Source organism: Rhinolophus sinicus, linkage group LG16 (genome assembly GCF_036562045.2).
Source record: "Rhinolophus sinicus isolate RSC01 linkage group LG16, ASM3656204v1, whole genome shotgun sequence".
Classification (NCBI taxonomy): domain Eukaryota; kingdom Metazoa; phylum Chordata; class Mammalia; order Chiroptera; family Rhinolophidae; genus Rhinolophus; species Rhinolophus sinicus.
The window spans coordinates 400,196-414,628 of NC_133765.1; the positions used below are offsets into that span (position 1 = coordinate 400,196).

At 49.2% G+C, this 14,433-nt stretch overlaps 1 protein-coding gene across 16 annotated transcripts in view; it reads left to right on the forward strand.

Moving 5' to 3' along the window:
* The window catches only part of GRIK4 (glutamate ionotropic receptor kainate type subunit 4), a 635,802-nt gene that overhangs the window by 186,881 nt on the left and 434,488 nt on the right, over positions 1 to 14,433 (forward strand). For 10 of the 16 annotated variants that reach the window (XM_074321322.1, XM_074321326.1, XM_074321318.1 and 7 more), the window contains 3 exons: positions 3,940 to 4,002; positions 7,482 to 7,587; positions 12,639 to 12,770. Coding sequence is in view for 11 of the 16 variants with exons in the window: in XM_074321318.1 (XP_074177419.1) it covers positions 12,689 to 12,770 (82 nt within the window). In the remaining 5 variants the exon portion in view is untranslated. The remainder of the gene's footprint in view (positions 1 to 3,939; positions 4,003 to 7,481; positions 7,588 to 12,638; positions 12,771 to 14,433) is intronic. The other 6 variants (XM_074321323.1, XM_074321327.1, XM_074321313.1 and 3 more) reach the window with 3 other exon arrangements.

A 14,433-nucleotide genomic window follows, 5' to 3' on the forward strand; every position in this document is an offset into this window, starting at 1 on the left:
GACAAATGGTGCAGTGAGCAGGGTATGGCGCCGGCCAAAGCTCTGCAAGGGATGGTAGAGCAGTTTGTGCATGTGAAAACTCAGTCTTGGGAAGCCAATTAGGAGCAGTGCCAGAGACGGGGAGCGCAGTCTGCCCGGGAGAGACGTTACCCCTCGGTGAATTGGTGGTCCTCTGGAGCCTCTGGATGGCATGCCGCCCTGTTGGCCATAGCAGGCATCACCAGCTTTTTGGTAGGCTGCTGCTGTAGGCTCTGAGGGTTGTGGACATTTTACACCGAGGCCTCCACCCAATCGGACAACTGGCGTGGCGAGCAAGATTCCGGCCAGGTAGGAAATGGTGTCTGACTCTGGGCAGGAGGACAGGTGGCCCCCACACAGTGTGTGGTGCCCGGTGGCCACTGTTCTCAGAAATTGGACCCCCAAGGAGGGATGGGAGGACATGGATGGCTCTCCGGCCAGCGTGGAGTGGGCTTTGCAGGCTCTGGATGAGCGGTTGCCAGAGGAGGCGAAGGCTACCGCCAGCCATGTGGGCTGGATGTTCCTCACCACCTTGAGTCTCAACATGGAAAATGCACCTAATGAAATAGCCCAGGTGCCGGACGATGTGTCCCCGTTGGAGGAGCTGGAAACTCGGATCAGCCTGTTAGAAGAGGGGACCCACAGTGGAGATTCTGAGGCAGAGGCAGAGGAAGCGAGTGGAGACAATGTAGCTCTCAACCCTCAAGCCCGGCCAATCTTGAAGCAAAGGGTAAAACGTGACCAACCTTTGGGCCCTGGGGGCGTTCCTGCAGGCAACCCATCTGTGACTGAGTTCACAACCTACACCCCTTAGATTCCCACTGAGTTGCAGGAGCTGGGGAGGCAGTACAGACAGTGCCCTGGAGAGCTAGTCTTGGCTTGGTTATTGCGTTTATGGGATGAGGGAGCAGACAACATTCTTTGCTCCCCAGGTGAGATGGAAAAGCTGGCCTTCGTGACAGTGCATCCATCCTTGCGACAAAGGTTACAGAGCTGCCATAGGTTGGCCCAAAACCACGGCAACCACACTCTAGTGGAGTGGCTCACTGCTGCTGTATGCACAGTATAGGGACAGGCTGGTGAGATGCCAGACACTGTGAGTAAATGGCAGTCATATACGGAACTTACTCAAATCATCCGTGAAATGGGTATGAGACATGCTATTTTCAACCCTAATATGTGGGGGCCGGATGACGAGCTTTTTACAGCCAGCATGAGAGATCTGGTTTTGGATACTGCACCTGTGAGTGCTTTTGGATCCTTGGTTGCCATTCTTACGCCCTATGTGGGGCAACGGATCCATGTTACAACGAATCCAGTTACAATTGCCATGGCTACCCTAGGAGATTTTGAAAGCTGGAGGCAAAGGAAATTAAGACAGGATGTCCGAGCAATGGAGACCTGGAAGCCCAAATCAAAAGTAAAGCGGCGAGGTCGCGGGCCTCAGAGAGTAACACGCTCACAGATGTGGCGTGATCTCGTGGCAGCAGGGGTCGATCGGGAAAACATATACCGACAACCCAATGACTCTTATTGGAACTTTGGAAACAGTTGCGTCTGGAACAGCAATTCTGGAGAAGCCTAAAGGAGAAGTCTGGGAAAGCGCGACCCGTGTCCCTTCAGGACTTCATGCGGCCGCTTGAGGCGGACTCCTTTCAGCTTGATTAGGGGTGGGGCCAAGGTACCCGATCAGAGGGGACGAGCGGGGACCAGAGGCCCCACGTGGAACTGTCCATACATTGGTCCCCTTCAAATGTGCAGAGGGTTTTAGCCCTAGTTGACACTGGCACAGACTGTAGTCTTATTTATGGGAACCCAGAACTGTTCCCCGGACCAGCAATCTGCATTGATGGCGACGGGGGAAAAACTATGACTGTAAAAGCTATTTCCTTACCACTGGGTATAGGAAGGCTTCCCCCTCGTACCTACAAGGTTTATGTCTACCCGGTTCTGGAGGATAGTCTGGGGTGAACGTGCTACATGGCCTCAGCTTACAGACGTCGGTAGGAGAGTTCTGTCTCCGGATCTGGGTGGTGAAAGCGGTCACACGCGGGTATGCTCACCACCCTCCTCAAGTGTTGCCACAGCCCTGGCGCGTGGTTACAGTGCGACAGTACTGCCTGCCAGGAGGGCAGGAGGAAATTGGTCATACAATATTGGAATTGGAGAAGGCACATACTGTGAGGTCAACGCACAGTCCCTTTAACTCCCCAGTATGGCCTGTCAAGAAGCCAGATGGGACCTGGCGAATCACTGTGGACTATAGGGAGTTAAATAAGGTGACGCCACCTTTGCACATGGCAGTACCTTCAATACATGATTTGATGGCTCATCTGACTGTCCACCTGGGAATATATCATTATGTAGTGGACTTGGCCAATGCTTTTTTCTCCATTGACATTGTACCTGAGTGTCAAGAGCAGTTTGCTTTTACTGGGACGGGCCAGAGTAGCCAGTGGGCTGAGCTACGGGCTGTGTGGATGATAATGAGCCATGAGCCCGGGCCCCTAGTTATTTGCACTGACAGCTAGGCAGTGTTCCGGGGCCTAATGTTGTGGCTCCCTATGTGGAAACACCAAAACTGGTTGGTAGGACACCATCTACTGTGGGGTCAAGCCATGTGGCAAGACCTCTGGGACCTAGGGCAGAGAAAGGAGGTGACCCTAATACATGTCACAGGTCATTCCTCCTTAATGTCCCCAGGTAATGATGAAGCAGATGCCCTAGCACAGGTCCGATGGTTAGAATGGGCTCCTGCCCCTGATGTGGCCCATTGGCTGCATAGGAAATTGCAGCACGCTGGAAGCCGAACCATGTGGCAAGTGAGCAGATGCTGGGGTCTGCCTTTGAAATGGCAGGAGACAGCAGATGCCTGCTATGACTGTGCCATCTGTGCTCAGGACAGCCCCCAAAAGGAGGCTCCCCTGGGAGACACAGCAGATTACACAAGGGAGGGTGCCCCTCACTCTCTGGCAAATGGATTGCATTGGACCTCTGCCTAAGGCCCGCAATGCGATATACGCATTCACAGCAGTGGACACTGCTACGGGGTTGATGTTTGCTTGGCCGTGTCAGGCTGCGGATCAGCAGCATACAGTAGTCGCTCTTACACGGCTGTGCACCCTCTATGGGCGCCCCCACGTCATTGAAAATGACAGGGGTACCCATTTTACGGGGCAAGAAGTGCAGCGCTGGGCTGCCAGAATGGTTGTGTCATACCCCGTATAACCCACAAGCAGCTGGCATGATTGAATGCTACAACGGCCTTTTGAAACAAGGCCTCAGGGTGTCAAAACACCCTCCCACGATGCGTGACTGGGCCTCGCGTCTATGGGACGTCCTGAGAGTCCTTAATGAGAGACCATGGAAGGGAGGGCCCGGGCCAGTAGAAGCTCTGTTACATTCAACGGCTGCTCCCATTCAATTACAAGTTACCACAAGTGAGACTCTGTTAAAGCCAGGCTATGGCAGAAATGGAAACATTTTGCTGCCAGCACCCACATGCTTGAATGCAGGGGAATGGGAGCAATGGACTTGGCCCTGGCAGGTCAAAATACCCCACTGTCGGAGGTTGGGCCTGATAGCCCCATGGGGGGCTGGTTTTACTCATGATTTGCAAGTAACGACAGGGGTGGTGGCTGAGTGGCCACCACAAGTGACTGTAGTATACGGAGGTCCCGATACCGGGATGATTTTGCAGGGAACCTATGTTCTCTCACTATGACCTATTATTGGGTCCCCTGTTCTGTTACATGTTGAAACTATGCAAGCACTGCCATAAAGGTCTGGTACCACAAACCGGGAAAGGCGCCAGTGGCAGTGACCCTCCTTTACCAGGACAAAAAGCTAGCATGTATCCTCCCAGATGAAAGGGATTTGCCATTGTTGGTTCCTATGACTACTGTTTCTTTCTGTCCGTAGGTGCCTATAGGCTAATATGACACAAGGACCATCGTGGAAGATGCTTGTCATGTAAATTGTGAGGTGAGACCCTGTAGGGGTGGAGTGTGGGGTCAGAGTCCCAGAGAGCAGTTTCCAGGCTCTCAGCCTCATGTGGAAAGGTGCTGGCTCGGGTAGTAGATGGCCGTCAGCTGTGGCTAGTTGGCCGTCAGCTGTAACCAGTTAGCCAATTAGCCACTGATATAACTGCCACGACTGCTTTGGTTGGTCAGTCAGTTGGTTGGCAGGCAGAGAAGCGGACAGCAGGTTGCAGGTCGTGTGGATCCAGCCTACAGTGAGACTCTAGTGCCTCAAATGAGAATATAGTGGTATGACTCTCCTATCTATGGCTCCATGGGTGTTCCTTTTTGGCCTAGCCATATCCTGCATTCTTATGTGGGGAGCGGGAGCAGAGACCCCACCTGACACCTTGCACAACACTAGCGTAGCCACAGCAGTTATATTAGTGGCTAATGGCTAACCGGTAACAGCTGATGGCCACCCAGCCACAGTGGATGGCCATCTGATTACAGCTGATAGCCATCTACTACCCAAGCCAGCACCTTTCCCCGTGAGGCCGAGGGCCTGGAACCTGCTCTCTGGGACTCTGCCCCGCAGATACAGTCTGGGGTGCCTGTGTACAAGCTCTGAGGGAGCCTTGAATGGGGCTGGAGAGAGGAAAGCAAGGTGCTCACTTTTACTGAGTTCATTACACCTAGAATCTCTTGCAACAGCTTTTCCAGGCATGTATTTTCACCCGTGGTTTACAGATGTGGAAATGAAACTCTCAGAGGTTAAGTAACCAGGTTAAGGACATATAGTGGCAGCTGGGATTGGAAACAAGGGACGTTTGCTCTGGCCTCTGGTGAGGGGCCATTGTTTAGAGGTGGATTGAGCCTTCAATCTGAAATCTACGTGAGAGGTGATTTAGAGGGTGGGGGAAAGACGAGGCATTCCTTATATCCTGCTCATTAGTGTCCAAGATTGGGAACAGCTATCACTAGTCACATGTCCTGAGTGCTTGTGCTCCCTGAATATCCTCCCCTAAAGTCAGGTCAGGCTGGGTCCCTGCTCCCCCCCCCCCCAGCCTCCCTCCACCCCCAACTGCTCTTCAGTTCATCCAGATGAGTCACACCTGGTCCATCTCCCAGGCCTATGCAAAGTGCCCCCACTGAACTGTGATAGTGTAACTTATCACAAACTCCTGGGAGTATCTTCTGGTGGAAAAATCCCAAAGGTTGACACCTGGACTGATCATTTTGCCAAAGGACACCCCCAGACTCAATTCTTCTGTTGTTTGCCTTCTGATTTGGTAAAATGTGCAGCTGGGCCCTAGGTCTATTTTTTTCGCAACATTGTGACAATCATTATAATCCCATTCCCATTCCAACATTCCCTCAAGTGCCAACTATGTGCCAGATTCTGGAATATATAGAGAGAGTGCCATGTAGGGAGTAGTGGGTGGAATGGGTACTGGAGCCCATGCCCCGGTTTTTCATTGACCAGCTGAGTGACCTTGGCAAGTCTCACTCAGCCTTTCCACCTTTGGGTTGCACATGTGCAGGCAGGAAGAATGAAAGTCTCTGCCTCACAGGGTTCATCTGAGGAGCAATGAGTATGAAATAGTACTTTGTGCATAGTAAGTAAATATTCAGTAAATATCTTTGTGGGGACAGAGTCCCAGAGAGCAGTTTCCAGGCTCTCAGCCTCACCTGGAAAGGTGCTGGCTCACGTAGCAGATGGCCGTCAGCTGTAACTAGTGGGCCATCAGCTGTAACCAGTTAGCCATTGGCCACTGATATAACCGCTGTGGCTGAATTAGCAAGTGTGGGTTGCAGCTAGCAAGTGGGGGTTTGTTGGTTGGCAGAGAAGCAGACGACGGATTGCGGATCGTATGGCTACTGCTTCCTGTGTCTCCAACCCACCCGCCAGCGAGAATATAGTGGTGTGACTCCCCTATCTATTGCTCCATTGGTGTTCCTTTTGGGCCTCACCATATCCTGCGTTCTTATGCAGGGAGTGGAACCAGAGACCCCACGTGACAATCTTTCATCATACAGTACACTTCCTAGAACTTCAGAAAATCAGAGCTGAAAAGAACCTTAGAGATCATCTAGTGTAATGCCTTCATTTTACAAAATGGAACTGAAGCTCAGAGGTGACTCCCAGAGTGAGTGAATATCCAGGTCCCTGCCTCTCAGGACAGGGCTACATCCCGGCATTGCACGGCTTGTTTCCAGGGAGACAGGACATTTACACATGCTGCCCAACTGGATCTGGTCACAAAGGTTGATTGTCCTTCATGGAGGCCACAGAGACTGGGGCGGCCCCAAGTCCCCTGCCCTGGCCATCTTGCCATCCTGCATGTTCCATCCAAGCTGCTGGCTTCAGCTAGGAGTTTCTCCCAGCTGGGAGTCAGAACAGCATAGAACACATCCCCACATCCATTTGTCTTGAGGAGCCTGGAGCATCATGAGCAGTAATCAAGGTCTTGTTGCCCACAACTGAGAGAAAACCTATAATGAATTTGGCTACCCCTCTGATTTCCTCTGTCCTCCCCACCACTAAACGCCATTTGGTGGCTGTCAGCCTCCTCTCTGACCCACTCTGAAAAATCATGATTAATGATATAAGAGCCCTATGAGGATGAGAGAGAGACCAGTGGAGGGACTGTTGACAAGTCAGGAGAGGAGAAGCCATTTACAACACGACTGGACTGGGGAGTCCAGACAACGTGCTCATCACCTTAACACCATGAGCTGTTGGCAGGTGGTGTCTATCTGGGCTTGTCAACCAGTGCTGGTCAGAATCAGCAAATATTGAGTCTCTGTGTAGTTATTATAGGCACCATAACAAGTGTGCTGGGAAGATATATGCCCGAGATAGGTGTTCCCCTGCCCCCCAGGAGCTTACTGTGTGGTTATAGAGAGACGGCATAAATAAGGACTCAGTTGAATAACCATTCATTCATTCATGCATTCAACACTGTTTATTAGTAGCTGCACTGCCCTGGGTTCTATAGCAAATACTGGAGGTATAGCAGTGATGAAGAGGGAGAGGCCCTGCCCTCGTGGAGCTTGTATTCAAAGTACAAGCATGGACAGGGGTCAGAGACACTTAGAGACATTAGAGGATCTTCTAGCTTGAGGAAGATGACCCAATCTTCCTGAAAAATAGATATTAGGTTCTGTAAGAACCCTTCTGTAAGAAGTGGGGATGTCTGATTTTTGAGGTTTGAGTGAGGAAACATCCTAGGTAGGTAAATGGTAAAGCAGTCCAGTATTCCACAGTGTTCCACAGTGCATGTTTCAAGCTTTCATGGGACAGTGTGCGGTCAGATGCTGCCCACCACACATACAGTATGGGCTGGGAGTTCAAAGGAGTAGTACTCCTAGGTGAGGGGATTTGCTAGGTAAATTCCTTATGGGTAAGGATTCTGCATGTAAGTCATGAGTAAATACTTCATGTGGACAGAACCTTTTTCATGTGCATTATCTGATCTGATTCTTTCATTATTTCAACAGATATTTTTTGAGTGCCTACTATGTGCCAGCCTGTGCTAGATACTGGGGACACAGGTGGAAAATTCCAACATGTTTCCTGCTTTCCTGGTGCACATCACCCTGTGAGGTAGGCATTCATATTCCCATGTTACTAATGAGGGAACAGGCTCCAAGGGGAGGAGCTGTTTGAAAGTAATACCTTAATAAGGTCCACAGCCAGATCCGACCTGGCTTCTATCCATATCGGGCCCTAACTGTGCACTCATTATGGTGGGTGTGACTACCCTATGGTGTCAAAACAGTGTCCTCAGTTGCATGGGAAAGTCCTATTTTTGGACTTCTGTCTTCTGAAATATCTGAAGTGTAGAATTGAGGCCCAGCTCTGCTTAGATTGGGACTGTCAGAGACCCTTGGAAATTGGAAGCCATATTTGTATACTCACTTTGGACTTAAAATTGGCCAGGGCTTCCATATGCAACTCTAGTCATAGAAGGAGCATGAGAATTGTGATTGCATATGATGAGACTCTTGAATTTGAGCCCCAGCATTACTGGGATTCTAAGGAACATGACCATGTTACTTGCAGCAAAGGGACAAATTACAGAACCTCTCTGAGCCTTAGCTTTCACATTTGTGAAATGTGGTATGTAACAGTATCTCACAGGGTTAATATAATGGTCAGAAATAGTTAACATTTATCAAGTGCTTACTGCAAGCAACACAGGACAAACATCTTATGACTCCTCATAACAATTCTTTGATGGTACTTTTATCATCCACATATTATGAAAGAAGAAATCAAGGTTTAGCGAAGTTAAGTAACTTGCCCATGGTGTACAGCTAGTAAATGGCAGTGCAGGACTCTAACTCGCATCTTAACTGTGACTTTAAGCCCAAGCCCCAAGCACAGAGAAAAAAAAAAGCAGTAAATATTGGCTTTCGTCCCCTTCTCAATATATATTTCTATGATCATCCTTTGCCCAGATCTACAGCATTATGTCTGCTAAGGTTGTTCGTTTTAACCACAGAGAATATACAAAAATGTGTAAGCCAGACTGGAAATTTATTTCATATTGATATAAAGTCAGGAAATGCCTTTTGACACCATCTGTTCATTTATTTATTCAGCCGATATCAATTGAGCACCTGCCATGTGCCTGATAATGTGCTAGGTGCTTGTCAGAGCCTGCCATCCTAGTTGTCAATTCTGTGGGGAGATAGACAGTATCGTCATAAGTAGGATGTGTGCCCTTATGAGGAATGGTGACAGCATATTGGGAAAGGATCACAAAGAGCCTCAAAAGGGAGGTACTGCAGTAAGCCTGGAAAAAGCTGTTTCCAGGCCATCAGGAGATGAGATTACATTCCACACATATTGCAGAGGTGGCATCCCGAGGAAAGTCAAGCTCTGCTGGAGTGTCAAGTGTAAGGGGTGGGTGGCAGGGACAGGAGAGCAGAAGCCAGGTCATGGAAGGGAGTGAGGAGTTTGCCCTTGATCCCTGATGCAATGGAGAGCTCCTCCAAGACTTTGGGGCCAGAGTGTGTCATTATCAAGTTTCCATTTTAGTTTCCTGGCTGCTGCGAAGTGAACTGACTGGAGAGGGAAGGACTAGAGAGAAGGAGACCAAGAAGGCTGCTGTTACAGAGGTTTGGGTTGTTGCTGACACTTGTCTGGACTGGAGAGGGTCTGGGGCAATGGAAGAGAAGGTTATGGTGTTTAGGGGGCGGAGCTACCAGGACTTGGTGACTGATAAGATGTGGGGTATGGGGAAGGAGAAATCTAGGGTAACTTTCAACTTGCTGGCTTTGCTAACTTGTGGACTGTGGTGCTAAGAAGCTGCTGGTGGGAATGGTGGAGAGGAGGATACCTTCTTTTTAGGATGGGGTATGTCTGAAGTACAGTGGGACATCAAGATGGAGATTGCAGGGGACAGCCAAGTGCAAGTGTTCTGGGCATGAGATGCCTATTTAGAAGCCACACCATGCAGATCGTAGTAAGCCATGCATGGAGGAGAAATTCTCAGAGAGGGGTAATGTTAGTGGGAAGAGGTCATTGGTGCTATATCTCCAGGATAATTTCTTTTTTATCCCTAAATTATTAAAATACTTTCAGTTAATAAAGGCTTCACTGTTAGGTTCTAAGACAGACTCATCTAAATATTGAAGTGAAAATAAGACCTCAAACTTCTTTGTGCTTTTTGATAAAGGATCTGAGAGCTTCATCTTTCTACTCTCATATGCAGAATTTTGCAAACCCTTGAGGCATGAAGACATGTAACATGATGACTCTTTTTATTCCTGGAAGGTTTGGGAGGAGATTAGTTCTCATCATTGTGCCTGGGGGCTGCTGAGGCCCAAGAGCAGCCCCGGACCTAAGTTATCGTTGTCCTTACATTTGGTCTTCAGAATCAGCAAGGCTTCGGGGCCATGAGTGGCAAATGTCAGATCTGCAGGAACTGAGTGTAATTCTGTCATCAAATAAAATCTACACAGGCTAATATGACACCTGTTTAGCAGTGTGCATAATAATTATTATGCAGCATGCTGATCAAGCGCATAAATGGAAGGCATTGGACATAAAGTATTATATTTGATATTAGTTTTATATAACCTAACCAGATTTTTACAGTTCTTTCCTCTTTGACAATTTATTCATTTATCCACTGTACAAATATTTATTGAGACTGTAATGTATGCCAGGCACACTGTTCTGGGCTCTGAAGAAACAGACAAGTAAGATTTCTGCCCCTGCTCCTCCCCCCTTTTCTCCCCCACCCCCACCCCCAGCCATTGAGCTTGCATTTTAGTGGAGACACAGTCAGTGAACAATTGGCTTTTCCATAATGAATAAGAATGTCAAGCTTCCTTTGAGACTGTATTTATTTACTGTCATCTATCCTTGCACCGACACCCATGAATTAAAGGACATAGATTCTAGGCCTGATTTGCCAAGAGCAGAGTTGTCTTTGACCCAATCCTTGACCCTTTATTGTCCTCTGTCTCCCTAAAGGAGCCAACTGCATGAGGCCTTCCATTCATTGAACAAATATGCATGGTGCCCCTATTGTGTATAAGTAGACTCTGGTAATACAACATTAAATGGGAAACAGTCCCGGCCCTTAAGAAGCCCACACTCATCCCAGGTGTAGACACATAAACACAGAGGGACCAAAGTGCTGGTATCAGAGCCACTATAGGCTGCTGTGATGGTGCATAGAGAGGCACCTGATTCTGGCAAATGGCAGGGGTGGAAAGAGGGGTGTCCTTTATGCAGAGGGAACATGGCATGCACAGGAAGTGGCAAGATGCTGGATATGGCGGGAACATTGAGTGTGTGTGAGGAGGTGGGGAATGTCATTAAACAAAACTTACTGAGGTATAAAACACATACAGAAAAAGGAACATTCTCATAAGTATACAGCTGAATGAATTTTCATTAACTGAATATGCTTATGTAACCAGCACCCAAAATAAGAAAAAGGACATCACCAGCACCTCCAGAAGACCTTATATGTCCCCTTCTAGTCACTATCCACCCTCAAGGGTAGCCATCAACTAGACTTCTAATAGCACAGAAAACACAGAATAGTTTTTTGTCTGTTTTTGTACTTTGTATAGATAGAATCATACTTTACATACTCTTGTGGTTTCTTTCACTCAGTACGTATGTATGAGATCCATCCCTACAGTCGCATGAAGTTGATTATTCACTTTCATTTCCACACAACATTCCACTGGGTGAACATGCACTATGTGTCTCCATCTGCTGCTACACATCTGGGTAGTTAGTTTCCAGTTTGGGGCAATCCAAAGAGTGCTGCTGTGAACATTGTAGTGCATCTTTGGTGAGCATATACATACATTTCTATTGCATGTATGCCTAGGTGTGGAGTTGCTGGGTCATTAGGGAGTGTGTGAAGCTCTAGTGGACCAGTTTTCCAAAGCAGTTCTACCCATTTGCACGCCCATTGACACTATATGGGAGTCCCCATTGCTCCATATACTTGTCAACACTTGATATTATCTTTTTTTTTTTTAAGTCACTCTTGTGAGTGTGTAGTGGTATCTTATTGTGGTTTAATATTGCCTTTTCCTGATGCCCAATGAAGCTGAGTACCTCTTCAAATGTTTCTAGGCCTTTGGATATAGTTCTTATTGAAGTCTCAGTTCTGGTCTCTTACCCATGTTTCTATTGGATTGTCTGTCTAGGGGATGAGAGGAGGAATCATTTTAATACTGCTTTCCTAACCCAGGTGACCCAGCATTAGCATATCCAGGTACTCACTGTCCCCACCCTCACCCCAGAGATGGGGCAAAGTTGACAGCTTCCAGACTCTGGTCTCAGGGTGTTGGAAAGGCCTCAGTGAGGGGATAACACCCACGCTGCCCTGGGGGGAGGCAGCCCCTGCCAAGGTTCTGGCTTTGACATCCAGAGGCCCACCTATCCTGGGAAGGAGGAGAGGAATTGATGGAGGAAGGATGGGAAGGGTTTAGTTTTCAACAGTCAGCGGGAGCAGATGTGGAAACTAGCTGATTACCTCCTTCTGCCCATCTGGGCTGAAGAGGAACTGACATCTGAATAGTTCCTCCTTTATGCCAGGCCCTGAGCTTGGCAGCTTTTTCTGTATTGTCTCAGTCCTCAATTCAACTCCACCAGACAGGTGGTGTTGTGCCCGTTTTACCTGTGAGGATACTGGGCTGAGTAACCAAGAGAAGCCCTCATGAAGGCCACCCAGCTGGAACATGGAGCTGGACTCGAACCCAGCCCTTTCTCACACCACTCCTCAGTGAGCAGTGCATGCAGTGTGTTTGGGGGCCTTGGCATAACCATCTGACCCTGTCCCCTTCTGTTCATCCATGCTTCTGTTCCTTAAGAGCAAATGAAGGGCTTCATCTCCAATTCGAGATTTTAAAAAAGTGGAGCACCATGAATCGTTCAACCACAGTACATCACCTACCCCGATTGTGATGAGGAAAACAGGAGTTGGAACCTAAGCCTCCTATGAGCCTGGGCACAGGGAGGAAGGCCAGAGGCCTTGAGCCAGCCTGGAGCTCTCCATGGGCACTGCCAGCAGTTCTGTAGAGAGGATTGGGGGTGGGTAGCGGGGGTCACTGAACTGGATGGGTGTCTTCCTCGCAAATGCTTGGGACTCACATCCTCCCGCCACTCTCTCACAGAGCTATGTCATGCCCAGACCAGCAGAGGGCTCCATGAGGATTTATAGAAGATGCCCCGAGTTTCTGTGCCTCTGGTGCTGCTTCCTACATGGCTTGTGATGGTCACCTGCAGTCCGCACTCCCTGAGGATTGGTAAGTGCTACGCAAGTGGCACCCGGGGGCATCCTGGCCATGGGCAATGCCCTGTCTTATTACCCAAGGTGTTCACAAGGGACATACGACCGTGCACTATGTCTCCTCGAGTTTGGCTGGTCCCGGGGTCGGGGATTAGGGTGCGGCTGACAGGCTCACAGCTCCAATCTGGTCAACCTGCCCAGCTCCCGCTGTGACAAGAATAAAGATGCTGCTAAGTCCCCATTACAGCTTGTGACGAACAGCCTAGATCATGAAGGGGCAATTGTTAGGTGAGGAAGGAGGGTAGGAATGTCCCTGGGGATTCGAAATGCAGGGCTGGAAATCAGAGAAGAAATCACCTCTCTTCTCCTCTGAGCAATCCAAGAAGGCTCTCTGGAGGTGTGCTTTGGATAAAGCCCTGGAGCCCTTTGGGTGATCCTGGCCCCCTGCTGGGTGGGGCCATTGACTTGGTCCCTGCTTACCCTGGCCTGGGTCTGGAGGGGAAGGGCAGGATCACTTGAATGATGTGTGTTCCCTCTGCTCTCTCCCTTATCCTAGCTGCTGTAGGGGTGCCCATTCTAGGTGTGGGCAGGACATGCTGCCACCTGCTCCATCAGCACCCCCATCCCTGGAGGGAGGCTTGGCTTCACCCGGGGTCCAGGAGTGCCAGGGAAATCAAGTGCCTCTTCTCTCAGGACTGAGCAAGGCTTGTAACTGCAGGTTGACCTGGGTCCGGTGGACACAGACTCAGCCTCAGGGAAAAGGAGACACTGCAGTCCAGGAGACACCGTGTTGGGATCTGATGGCCTGGGCAAATGCGGGGTGTCAGGGATTGAGGATGTCTATGTGTGTATGGGAAAAGGGGGTAAATGTGAACACATAGTTGGGGCATGGCAGTGAGACATCCAAGCAGGTGGGTTGGTCACATGCAGGCCTGTCCGACAGCAGGACCCCAGGCGCAGGGCTAGGGAAGAGCCCCAGAGGGACTCAAACACCAGGCCGTCTATCCAAACACATGCCCACCTGAAGACCCTCTGCCCAGACTGGGGTGGGGAGATTGGAAAAGGTTACTATGAGCAAGGTAGGCTCCTGGATTCTAAAACCAATCCTGAAGGGGTAGAGGCTGATTTATAAAGATGTTGTGATGCGTTAAGCCAGGGAATTGGCTTAAAGCTCCCAAATTCCTCCAGTTGCAATCAGGACTGGTCCTAAGGTCCCCGAAGTTGGCATAGTGGTAATGGTCAGGCGGCCGAGGATGGGCAGAAGCAAGACACAATCTGATACCCTGGTTAGGCCAGAGGCCAAGCTGCAGGTCTCCGAGCTGCTCTGTGTTACCTTGTGGCATGTTTCTCTACACGTTTGCAGCAGCAATGGGTAGGAATCAGAATTGCAGACAGGTGACTCAATTCTCTTCCTCCTGCTACCCTGGGCTCACCACTCTCCATGCTTAAAAAAAGGAACTGAAAACAAAATCTTCCCTCCCTCTTCCTCATTCATTTCAACTGAAAATTCAAAACCTAATTTAATTCTGTTGAGCAGCAATGCAAAATGGTTCATATCCTTAAGATGCTTAATTTATAAGATGCCTACAGTTATTCAGCACTTGCTGCAAGGTTTTCTCCCCCTCTAAATGAGCAGATAAAGTGGTAACCCATCAATTTCCGTTTGTTGCTAATGAGAG